General features: G+C 28.0%; 1 protein-coding gene across 1 annotated transcript; it reads right to left on the minus strand.

Annotated features, from left to right (window-relative positions):
• Positions 1 to 222: 222 nt before the first annotated feature.
• Positions 223 to 12,280, minus strand: LOC112703385 (cytochrome P450 72A68). Its single transcript, XM_025754806.3, has 5 exons — positions 11,873 to 12,280; positions 5,722 to 5,939; positions 5,288 to 5,532; positions 2,183 to 2,570; positions 223 to 1,049 (listed from the first exon to the last, which is right to left on the minus strand). The coding sequence occupies exons 1-5, from the start codon at positions 12,153 to 12,155 to the stop codon at positions 618 to 620; spliced, it is 1,566 nt and encodes a 521-aa protein (XP_025610591.1). The 5' UTR covers positions 12,156 to 12,280; the 3' UTR covers positions 223 to 617.
• Between the last annotated feature and the right edge of the window lie 1,589 nt (positions 12,281 to 13,869).

The raw sequence follows: 13,869 nt of genomic DNA on the forward strand, positions 1-13,869 counted from the left end.
AAAAATTCATATAATTCATAATAAATTAACAAGAGATTCTAAGCAAAGTAGTATAGAGGAACAAGAAAATAAAAACAAAACTATAATTAAACAAAATTAAAATTCAAAAGTAGAAATTTAAAGTGAAATTTAACAAAATCTAGAGAAAAGTTGGAGCTTTTTTCGTTATAAATATAAATTAAGAAAATATCAAAAGTGAGTATATGAAAAGTTATCTTTCATCTCTCTTCAAGCCTTGACTCATAATAATTCTCCAAGAGTAAACTAAAATGAGCCAAAATAGCCTCCAAATCACGAGTCACTTGTCAACTTAAATACTTACATGGATGAAAGTGATTGGGGAGCATTCTAAATAGACTACCTAAATAAAAACTAAACCTGCCAAAATATTAACAAAACACGATGACACAAAGTGAAGCAACCTTAGGAGAAATTACAAGTGTGTTAAATTGATTGTAAATGTTATAAAATGTCAAGTATAAGACACACATATCAGAAAATACTAATAATGGTATCAGCTTTTCTTTGCCTTTACTCCCATTAGTATTTTACAATAAAATAGTATATTATTAATTAGTACATTATGAAATCAAACGTCGATGAGCATATTATTATTTTTATATTTTTACCTTGTGTAAAATGATATGAGCGCCATGTTGTGGATGAAGTAAAGCCATAGTCATCGGAGCATGAGTATAAGCTGGAGAAAGTTCAAATGAAAAATGTTGTAGAATCAATGATAAAGCCATCTTTGCTTCTAATAACGAGAAGTTTTGTCCAATACAGATTCTAGGACCCCATCCAAATGGCAAAAAAGAAGCTTTGCCATTTGTCGCCTTAAATACTCCTTCTGAAAATCTTTCAGGATTGAAATTCTTTGCATCATTACCCCAAAGTCTGAAATCATGGTGAATCAAAACAATTGGGAAGAAAATTTGCACTCCTTGAGGCAAATTTAGGTCTCCAAGTTTTATATCTTTGGCGGTAGTTCGAGTAAGTCCAGGTACCGGTGGATATAACCTGAGAACCTCATATAATATCATAGTGACCTGTTATAAGAGATTTATATTAATAAGTATTGAGTAAAAGGCGTTTCAATTTGTCTTCTTAATACTTAAAATTAAAAAAAATAAAATAATTCAAAATTTTATTTATCTAATATTAAAAGAATTTAATTTTATTTGATTCACTTTCAGTATAAAGTAGTTTTACACATACAACCAATGTAATGTCACAATATCTTTCATATTAATCACGTGAATAATCATCTAAAAAAATGAATGTAATTACATAATAATCGTATATAAAATGCTTTTACACTGTCAATGTCTCAAAATTAAGTTTATATTAAAATGTCATAAAAAAAAGGAGATATATTGAATCTTTCATGGTTTAATAAAAGTAACTCCATCTATAATTTTTTACAGATAATTTTGTACTCACAAATTTATTTAGACATCTACCATTATAAAAAAAATAAAAAAAATAACATAATAAAATTTAATTATAAAAATATACGATAAATTAACAATTAATATTAAGCTTTACGCATAACAAAAACACAAGAATAATAAAAATGAAAAGTATATATACATTTATATAAATTTAGTAAATTTATGATTTGTACGTGTGATTGCAAATATCAAGATTCGGTCTAAAGAAGAAACCCGGACCCAGTCGATTTGGACAAATTTGGCTTGGTTTCATTTAGATGTAATTGAATTCAAAGTATAAAAACTCTTTTCGGTCTAATCACTCAACCGAGTTAGGTTCAAGGTTTGGGTCAGCCAGACCCAGACTGGTTCGGAGAGTAAATAAGGGGATATAGAGTCATACACACACACAGTATTTTGTAATGGAATTCGTATTTCCACAATTCTTCCATCTTCGTACTCAGACTCAACAAACAGTAGTCAACCTAGTCTTTGTTTGATGATGGAGGAGGAGAAGAAGGACAGTGATGATGGTGACTCATGCTCTAGTATTATACTCTCAATCTAGTCTTTGTTTGACCCGAAAATATTAATTTTTAATCAGATTTAAGTTCCGATAAGAGTCTAAATAAGTGGTCTAATCAAAATGTTGGATCGAGTCAAACTCGGATTCACTCGGATCGTGATATGATTGATATCTAACTACACATAGCAAGTAATGTCACAAGGACACAAATCAGAATACTTACAATCTTAAGGCGATTTAAGCCATCAAGGTGTGGTTTCTGGCTACCAAAGACCTGCAAGACTTCCTCCCTTGCCCGAGCTTGCCAATAAGAATGCTTACTGAGTAACACCATGCTCCAAACCAGCAAAACTGAAGTCGTCTCTTGTCCCGCAAAGTAGAACAATTTACATTCGTCGATTACATCTTCAACACTCATTCCATTATTCTTCTTTTTTCCATACTCTTCAATTTCCTTCTGATTTGATTCCAACAATATACCCAGTAAATCATCTTTTGCTGTCTCACCTGCTTTTAGTGCTTTCTCTTTCTTATTAATTATTTTCTTAAGTGAAGTTTTTATGTCTCTGTCGATTTCCTTCATCCTCCTATTGTTACGAGTAGGTAAAAACCTGCAAATAAACATAATTAATCTTATAATTATTTCAATTCTCCTAGTCCTAGAAAGTAGTGATGAACAAACAAAAAATTTGGTATTTGAAATTAATAGAACACTTTAATAAAGACACTAAAAATGTCTTTTTTTTTTAAAGATGTTTACATGTGTTATGATATTATAAAACATCTTTATTAAATTGATTAATAATTTATTTTTTAATAAACCAGAACAAAATCGGTTTATTATAGCAACAATAATAAACCCAATTATCCGCATTATAATTATTAGACCCGATTTGATCCGATCAATTTACACAATCTAAACCGAATTATGTTTAAATTTTTTGATAAAAAGATAAATATATCCCTGATTTTTGTTTAAAAAAAAAACAAAAAAAATCATGATCCAGTGGGTTATGTAAATTAGTCGGTTCAACCGGATCTGATAACAATTGGATTTATAGTTATTGTTATAAAAAATCGATTTTATTCTAATTTGTTAAGAAATTCAAAAATAACCAATTCATTAATATGTCCAATAATAATGCGACACATAAATATCTTTACAAAAAGTCGTTTTATGGGTACGAAAATTGAATCCCTAATAAATTGATTAGCTTATCGGAAATATCTTAATTCAAAATAATAAAAATTATTTTTTAATTGTTCTTCTCTTTTTATTTTCAACGCCTTAAATATATTTTTTTTAGTTATCAAAATCGAACCAATAATCGACATGATAAAACTACTGAATTAATAGTTTAACCGATGAGCCAATGGTCAAACTGTTTAATCAAATAATAATTAAATAAATATATAAAATTATAATACAATATTTATTAGAAAATAAAAATTAATGTTTAATATTTCATATTATTTAAATTTAAATAAATTATATATATTGCTTTAATATAATATATATATATATATAAATTATATAAATTATTAGTCTTTAATTTAATAAGTCTAATCTAATAAAAAACAAAAAAAATTACGTATAAATAAAATTAACCTTATATATATGAACTATTGTAAAATTGTTAGAGCATTTTCATGTGAACTTGATTATTATATATTTTATTATTAGTCTATAATAGTCAAGAAAGTAAGTCTGATTTAGTGACAAGAACATTGCAAAAACGATCTGCATTTTAAATTTAAATTAAACCGACCAAACTACCAGTTCATTGAATTTTCGGTCTAATCCGATTTTGATAATTATACTTTTTTTTTCTTATATATTTATCCATTCATTATCTGTATTTCAAGTTTAGAGTCTACTTGTTATAATATTCATGGGATAAAAACTTTTTATAAAAATAATTGTTCCAAATTAGACTATATATTTAAACATTGAAATAAAGAAATAATACAAAACCATAAAATAAAAACAAAGAGAAAACTAAAACACAAGCACAATATTTTCTTATTTCAACTTACTTTTTTATAAAAATTTACAAACAATTTTATTTATCTTTAGAAGATTAAACTTTAATTTAGTAATTAATTAATTAATGTTACAAAATTCATTATAACTCTTTATTGATTTTTTTATCAAATTTATTTATTTATTTATTTCTTGTTTTGATACTAAGACAAATATAACATATATATATTTGGCAGTCACGTCGAAAGTACATGTACATTAAGTTTAATAAAATATTTTTTACTATAAAAAATCAAAACAATAATTATGTTATTGTGAGATAAATATAATATAATAATAGGGTATACATATATACATTTATATACAATAATTGTTTCCTTTGATAATCAAATTTGTTCTTCAATTTAAAAATTAATCAAATTAACTCCTTGTTATTTCAAAGAGTAAATCGAGTAAATTATTCGTTAATGGTCTGGATAACGCCATAACGGCATTAACCAAAAAGTGATGTGATGAAATGTTACATAAGCTAGCTAGTAGAAAAATTGTTTTTATAAATCAAATTAGATTTTCAATTTTCACCCTATAATAAAATTGGTCCCCTAACTTTTACTTGATGATCAAATTGTTTTTTATATTATTTAGATATTATTATCTTAGAAGAAAAAGAAACAAAATAAAAAAGTAAAACCCCTAATTTATGCGATATTTAGTTAAAATCACTTATACACCTAATTTTCTCATTTTTTTAAATAGTTTTTCCTATTCAATTTGCAATTATTATTACACTGCATCTTCTTGTTCAAGCATTAAGGTTGTGTCTGGATTCTTGAGACACAAATACCAAAAAAAAAAACGACACACAGAAAAATCTATAGAAAGAAAGACAGAAACAAATACACAAAAAGATTTTATTTCCCAAAAATAGAAATTTGTTTGCCCTCATCAAAAGTTGAGATACAAAATTTGGTTGAAACTTGAAATAAAGACATTTTTTTATCATCTTTATTTTTATTTTATCCTCATAAAAATGTCAAATTTTTAATATTTACTCGTCTCTCTATATCTCTATCTTTTCTTTTCTTTTTCGACTTTTTCCTCTTTTCTTTTTCTACTTTTTCCAATTTTAAGAAAAGAAATCTTGATGATGATTAGATTTGTGAATTTTGCTTTGGATTGATGATTTTTAACAAAGGGGAGTGTAGTAATTTTTTCGTTTATGCATTTGTGTCTCAAGATACAATGTTTAATTTTATGTGTCTATTGTGTTGAACGTAAATGTCATTTACACATCATTATCTTGCATTAATTATAAGCCACATTTGATTTGTAAAGTAATCTTACCTCGATCCGGGAATATAAACTTTCATCACAACTTCCATGGTAAGTTTAAGTTGCTCTCTTTGAAGTTCAAATATTCTTATTCCTTCTTCGTAGCTACTTCCGAATGCTGCTCGAGAGATAACATCACCGGCTAGATTTTGAAAAGAAGGCCACACATCTATTTCGCATGATTCATTCGACGATATCATTTTCTCCCATTTACATATGATGTCATTGCAACTTTTGAAGAATATTGGTATCATAATCTGTGAAGCAATGTAGAAAAAATAAGTCAAAATAAGTTTCTAAAAAAGAAAAGAAAATATGTGTTACTTATTCCTAACATATACATTACGAGCTCAAGTTATTGCAAATTATGCCATGCCGAAATTGAGGAACGAAGAAATTTCATACTCATCATTTAAATTTAGATATATGTACGTAGTGAAAATAACCTTCAACTTTTCTGAATGAAATGCAGGATTGATTATTCTTCTATGTTTTCTCCACTTGTCACCCTCATGGCCACCAAGCCCATTAACCAATAATTTGATCAATGGATTTGTATTTGGCTTTTGAAAATCATAGTTCTTGTTGAATACATCTTTGATTAGTTCAGGATCTGTGACTATCACTATTGGTATTCCTCCAGACCAGAAAAAAGAATTCTTTCCTGTATACCACATAAAAAGAACTTCATAAGAATTATTTTATTTGAGAATTAGTCACTAAATATCTATGCCAATTTGCCAACCGGCAATACAAAGTTAGAGAAGATGGTTGTTGTGAAAGTTCGCGGAGTTGTGACGTAAGAAGAAAGAGATGAGGGAGAGAGAAAGAGAAGAGAGAGATGGCAGAATCAAAAGAGAAAATAAAAGGCACAATTCAAAAATAGTGAACCACATTTTACATAGAAGAGTAAAAAGGTTTACATACACATAAAGCTAATTAACTTCTATTTATTTTTTTACATTTCATAACTAGCTTAGTTGCTGCTTCACTACTACTTGTAACTAAATTGATGTTTAACTTACACAACAATAATACATCCTCCTACATGCCTCCACAAACTAGAGAGTGAATGTTCACTAGTACAAACTTGGAATATGCATGGTTGAAAGTAGGGGCGGAGGTTAGTTAACACAAGGGGGCCACAGCCCTCCCAAACTTTGGTTAAAGAAATTAGTAGTACTTTTTCAGAAAATAAAAAATAGTTCAGTTTGCTCAAATACTTTACTATAACTTAAAATATCAAAGTTTAATTTTCATCTTTTGCTTTTATTGCACAATAGTTTTTAGTTTTAAACATTCAAACCTTGTTAGATTTGGACTAAACTAAGTGTATTCGTATTTCGCAGCTTTCTATTCAATAAGTAACACTTTCTCTATCTTTGAGTTCAAATATAAAAAATTAGGTATTTTTTATTTATGTAATTTAATATTATTTTATATTTTACTGTTTATTTAATTTAATTTTTTATATGCTAAAAAATATTAGAATATTCAATAAGTATTGATATTATTGTATTTGTATAAATTGATAAAAAAATTCAATAAATATTATAAATTTTAATATTTATCCTTCTAATTTCTTTTTTACATATTTTACAAGATATATTCAAATTTTTGTATAAAATAATCATGAAAAATCAAAGAACTGATGCATTTTTAAGAGGAAGGCTAATATTCAAGAAGGAGAACATATAATTTTTACAATATCAACCCATGTAGATAGTTCTTCTACTTGAATGAATCACGAAGAAAGTGAGATACAACATTCAAAAGTTTAAAGAGTTACATCTGATGAGTTTGACCTTAATTATTTAGAATGAAACACTGAAAAATGGCTTTAAATTTGGCAATATCACCCAAATCAAAGAGATGAGGTTAGACGAACTTATCTTAAATGGGTCTATATCAAAAACATCTTGACAATTATTTTCTATCTGACCCCCCAAAATTTTATTTCAAACTCCGCCACTGGTTGAAAGGTCTAGGAGCCAAAGCTTTAGTGAAAATGTCAGCGGTTTGGTTAGAGGGAGATAGGTAGGAGTTTGAGGATGTCCGCCAGAACCTTTTTTCTTGTGATGTGCCAATCAACTTTAATGTGTTTGGTGCATTTACGGAAGACTAGATTAGATGTGATGTTGAAGGCGGATTGATTATGACATACAAGGTAAATGGCTTAGGATGGTCAATTCTAAGGTCCTTGAGCAAGTACAAGAGCCATTGTTCTTCAACTATGCCTAAAGCCATGGCCCGGTATTTAGCTTTCGAAGATAAGCGAGCCATCATGGCTTACTTTTTGCTTTTCTACGAAATAAGGGAGGTACCAATATAGAAACATTATTAGCTAGGGACCGAGCATCGTGTGTCTGAGCATGTGGTCCAATCCGAGTCCATGTAGCCAGAGAGTGAAAGATCAGAATTTGAGCTGAAGAAAAGGCCAGCTGTTAGAGATGACTTGAGGTATCTGAGAAGGTGCATATGCCTTATTTGAAGTGAGAATCGGTGGGGCAATCGAGGTATTGACTAAGCTTGTCAACTGCGAAGGAGATGTCAGGTCTAATATTTGTTAGATAGATGAGTCGTCCGATGAGTTGTCGGTACTTGTATGTGTCTTCTAATCTTGTCCCTGAATTCTTGGTGAGTTGAGTGTTATAGCTCATAGGAGTTGAAGCAAGTTTAAATTCTATTGTGCCAAAATCTTTGAGGAGGTCGAGTGTGTATTTGCGTTGATATAGAGAGATGTCTTTGCTATTATGAGCTACTTTCATTCCAAGAAAAATTTCAGTTGTCCTAAGTTCTTGATGGTGAATTTCGCATCCAACAATGCTTTGAGGGCATTAATTTCTTTCATGTCATCACCAGCTATAACTAAATCATTTACGTACACAAGAAGTGCTGTGAATTTTCAATTTTGACACTTGTCACTTGGTGAAAAAAGAATGATCACTCTTGGACTAAGTATAGCCTGCTGCAAGAAGCACTTAGTTTAGCTTAGAGTTTCATTGTCAGCTTGCATGTTTGAGGTCATAAATAGGTCTCTTAAGTTTACACACAGTGTTGTTTGGAACCTTTAGGTCTGGTGGTGCCTTCATTGGCATGATCTGCAATCTGGCTACCGCATGTTGCTCGTTCAACCCTTTCAAGAAGCACATTACATATGTATCTTTCTTGTAGTTTCAAATGACACCAAGATCGCATGTACAAGAATCGTCACAATTGCAAGTTGGAATGGGGCAAAAATTATCAAGTTCTTGCCAAATTGCCTTTAATTTCGTGAAATAAGCACTGATGCTCAGCTCATCTTGTTTGACTGAGAATAGTTCTTCTTCTAATTTTGCAATCCTGAAGATGTCGTCTTAGTAGTAGCGATGCCGTCAATTGCGCCAAATATCCGTAGCATTCTCGGTCCAAATAACGTTATGATTTCTTTACTAATCGATACACTTAACCAAGACAGCACATAAATGTTGTATTTTTTCCATGCAAAAAAGGTAGCATCAGACTCTAACGGTCTTGGAACGCTATCATCAACGAAACCAAATTTATTCTTTCCTTTCAAAGCCAGAGTCATAGCACGTGACCAAGAATTGTAGTTTTAATGAGTGAGAACTAATGTCAGAATTTTCACATGGATGAATAAAGAAGGAGTTTGAAAGATCAGAACTCACATTTGTTAATGCTCATAAAATCTGGGCTTGAAGATAGGAAATTTGAGAGAGTAATCGAACTAAATTTTGAAGATCGGAAGGTGAGAAGCCTGATTTGGATTGCCATTATCAAATCCTGGATTCACCAAGCATGCAGTTTTCGGATTGTGTGCCATCGATGAAGCTTCTTCTCTTGGTCTCATTGATTGGAACCGCTATTTTAATTCGGAGTTGATTTGAGGAAGAGAAGTAGACAAGCTCTCATCAAATCCTATTATGTGAGTTCAAGAGAAGAGAAAAAAAGCAAGAAAGGGAGAAAAAAATTGAAAAGAGGAGTTAAGAATCGAGAAGATTCAGAAGAATAGAGTTGAGTCACATAACGTTCACCGCACTATGTGAAAGTTCGGGGAGTTTTGACCCAAGAAAAAAGAGATGAGGGAGAGAAAAAGAAAAGAAAGAGATGGCAAACACACTTTACAGAGAAAAGTAAAAATATTTATATACATATAAAGCTAACTAACTTCTATTTGCTTCTTTTCATTTCATAACTAACTTACTTGCTGCTTCATTACTACTTGTAACTAAACTAATGTCTAACTTACACAACAATAGTACATCCTCTCATATAGTTGTGTAAAATACTATCCTGCAATGTAAAAAAGTGAGAATTTTCATTTTCTAGATAGTTGAATCAATTTTTACACAACACTTCACTATTTGAAAAACATTCTCTCTCTTCCTCTTTCTTTCTCAATTTGTTCGCTTTTTATTTTTGTTATTAGGCTTCCAACGGTGTTTCAAACAATGTAAAGAATTTATGTGTATTTTTTTATCATGAAGAGAGCATAAAATTGAGGGTTAAAATTGTGACTTTCAATTTTTTTTAAATACAAAAATTTGAGGTTTAAATTTTGATTTTTTATTTTAAATTTTTTAAACATATAAATTTGACCTTCAAATTCGTATTTTAGTATTAAAAAAATTTAAATGTGCAAATTGGTTCGATTTTTTTTACGACAGAAAAATTTTTTTATTTCAACTCAAATTAGATCCTTCAATTTGTGCATTATAAAATCTGACCCTTAGATTTTTCTAGTTCTTTAACTTTGAGGGTCCGATTTATGACTTAAAATTTAAAAAAATTAATTTAAACCCATATCAAAAAAAAATATACTAATTATCCATTTTGGTGAATTACACACTATTTCTTTTCATATCTTAAAAAATTTGTCCAATTTGTTTTTTTAAAAAGATTTTTTTAACAGAAAAAAGATTCTTTTATATTTGGATAGACTTTTTTAAAAAAATAAATACTTTTTTAACTCAAATAAACCAATCAAAAAAAGCTAACGGTTTTGATTCACCAGGTTTTTCACGTATTTAATCATTCACCAGGTTACATCTATTTTCATGCTATGACAAAATTTATTACATAGTGTACATATAGTGTGTAGCATAATTTTTTTCACTACGTATCTATGTGATGAACCGTGAAATAAGACAAACTAATAACATTCTGGTGAATGACCACAACAATTAAGAGTGTGTTTGGTAAATGCGTTACAAGAGAAGAAGTATATTTATCTTTTTTGAAAGCTTTAATTTTTGGTTTGGCAAACTTTTGATTTATGAACATAGAATTGATTTTGCTTTCAAAATCATGTTTACAAGAAGCTACAATTTTGAGCTTCTGCGTTTCACCAACGGGCTTTTAGCCATCAATACTCCATCTTTATTTACTTTTTACCAAATTTATCCTTTATACATGTTACTAAAAATATATTAAAAAATAAGAGTAATAAGAGTACTAAAAATATACTATATAAAAAATAACATAAAATTTTTTTTGATTTATTTCAATTACTACCAAGATAAATATTTAATTTTTTTTATTATTCTTAGTACTCTCTAAAATTTATATTTTGTTAGTTTTAATTTAAAATATATTTTTCCAATCTTTATATATTATTTTTATTTTAATGTATAAATATTAATTTTATCATAGAATTAATTAATAAGATCTATTCAAATATCTAAATTAAAATGATAAGATAATATACAAAAATTATTTAAGTTGGTGTCTATTCTAGTAATTTTTTATGTAAAAGTGATTTTGAGTAGTATAATCCAAACAATATTTATTTTGCTATAATTCATTTTGATGCAAAGATTGTCAAACATAAATCACTTTAACACAAACTTACTTTTTATCATAATCAAGTTTGTAAAATCAATTTTATTCAAACTCCCGTTTTGTAAACTGTAATCCAAACACACACTAAAACTTGCTAGACAAATTAATTATGTGCTCATGTTAATTAAAGATGGCTTAAGTCCAAGAAACAACGTTTCCGATTGATATTATTTCTCTATTTTTTTTGTTCACATCATATTATGACGTATAAATGACACTTATGAACTTATAAAAAATAAAAAATTTATCTTTAAAACCATAAAAAATATGTACAACAGAAATATACATAAAAGATTTTAAATATTATTTTTGTTAAGATATAAATAAAATACGCGTCTTCTTTCGTTTAAATTATACAAGATGATAAATAGACACAGTACAACGCATATACATGGCTTGAAAATATATATGACACTTTGAAGGAAAAAAAAGTGGATGGGCATATAAGTATATAACGAATGTCATTTTCTCAATAAATATCACTTTCTATGAGTATCTAAAACAAGAAAAAGTTTAGGGAAGAGCAACTTTTGTATTTTTTGGCCAGTACTTAACTATCAAAATAAAAGTGAGTGATCTCCTACTATTAAATATAATCTCATACCATTAAAAATACTATTAATGATCAATTGATAGTTGTAAAATACCAAAATTGCTTGTCCCCTCCTAAAACAATGTTGATGAAAGGTGATACAAAATAAAACCGAATTAATTTAGATAACACAATTCCATAACTAACAATTAGACATATCGTACCGTATTTGTTGAAGCATTGTAGGACAAAAGGCTGCGTACGAGGAGCAATATCATCATCAGAGGTGTTCATGGGTTTGGTTCTTGCTTCCCTTTGCATCTTCATAAAATCTTTCGAGTTTCCAACTAGAACCTTGTACGGTGTGCCTCGAAGGCCTTGATCTCTTAGCAACCTCTCAAGCTTCTTTGGCCTCAGCCATAACCAATTGAGGATCCTCCATCCCCATGAAAGCAACACAACTACTGGGGCTGCAGCAATAACAATAGTAGGCCATGCTGCTTCCATTTTCTTTTTTTTTTTTTTTCTGTGCGATATATTGGTGGTAGAAACAAAATACGATCGTATAAGATTTCAAAGAGAAGGAAGCCAAGTGTTCCACGGAAATAAGTATATGAAAAAAGTTGAAAACTTCCTAAATTTTGGCGGAAATAAGTGTGGGAGGTGCTGGCATGCTGCATGCAGTGTATGTCATTTAATTTCGTCTCGATATTTTCAAAGTATAACTATACAAATGATTTTTTTTTGCAAAGACAAAAAAATAATCAAAATTTATTTTATTTAATATTTATTAATAATTAATAAATATTAAATAAAATAACTTTTGATTATTTTTTATTAATTTTTTTATTAAATATTTTTGTTAATTTTGATGGAAAAATATTTAATAATAATCAAATAAATTAGTCAAAAATTGTGAAAATTTATTTTATTTAATATTTATTAATTATTATAATAATTAATTAATATTAAATAATACAAGTTTTTTGTTCTAACATTATTAATTTTAATATTAATTTATTTTTGGTGATATGGAACACCACGAACTAGCGAGCAATGAAAAGCATGCATGCGATTATGGCTTGGAATCGTGTGGCTGACACTGTCATCATGCACATCGCGATGCTCAAAAGCTGACAGGCGTGCTGCCCCTTGCTCCTATCTCCCATGCTTTGCCACGCCTGCTCTACTGCTTCAGAATGTAAAGTCCATTGTTGGATATGAGGCACTGCAGTGTTGGCAAGAAGGTGTTGTTCTGGTAGAGCGTAATTACCTCAGCGCTGTTGATTAAGTGTGTGTTTGGATTTTATTTTGTAAATGGGAGTTTGCATAAAAGTGATTTTACAAAATTGATTTTGATAAAAAGTAAGTTTGGGTTAACGTGATTTTTGTTTGGCAATTTTTATATCAAAATTGATTGTAGTAAAATAAATGTTGTTTGGATTATACTACTTAAAATCACTTTTAGATGAAAAATTACTAAAGGAGACATCAATTTAAATAATTTTTTATATATGCAAAATCAAAATACTAACAAAAATAATATAAAAATATTTATCATATAAATAAAATAAATATAATAAAAAAATAAAAATATAAAAGAGAGTACTATAAATTTTATAATGTCAACAAAAATATTCTATAATTTTTTTAGTACGGTTAGTACTCTTTAATTTAGTATTATTTTTTACTATAAATTTTCATTATTTATGATTTTGTTGTTACTTATAATTAATTTCTTATTTATTTTGTCCTTTTTTATAGGATCATAATTTATATTATACAAAATTTTGATAATAAACGTAGTATATAATAATTACAATTATAAATTTTACAAAGTCAGAATAAAAAATAAAAAAAATTAATACAAAATAAAAATAGAGTATTTCAAAGAATAAAAAAAAATCATACACATAAGAAATAATAAAAATTCCATAAAATCAACAACATATATCATATGAACAAAAAAATATAATAAAAAGTAAATAAAATTCGTATGAATAAAATTTAAAAAATAAAAAATTTCATACGCAACATAAATATAATGCAGTAAATGATAGGAAAAAAAAAGAATTCATGTAAAAAAAAAAAAATATCCTAGAAAAAGTCAACAACATTTGTCATATGAATAAAATAAATACAATAAAATAAATAAAAAAGCCAAATAAAAATAAAAAAATTTCATAAAAAAATATACATATAAAAAATAGTATAATAAATG

This window comes from Arachis hypogaea, chromosome 7 (assembly GCF_003086295.3).
Source record: "Arachis hypogaea cultivar Tifrunner chromosome 7, arahy.Tifrunner.gnm2.J5K5, whole genome shotgun sequence".
In the NCBI taxonomy this organism is placed as follows: domain Eukaryota; kingdom Viridiplantae; phylum Streptophyta; class Magnoliopsida; order Fabales; family Fabaceae; genus Arachis; species Arachis hypogaea.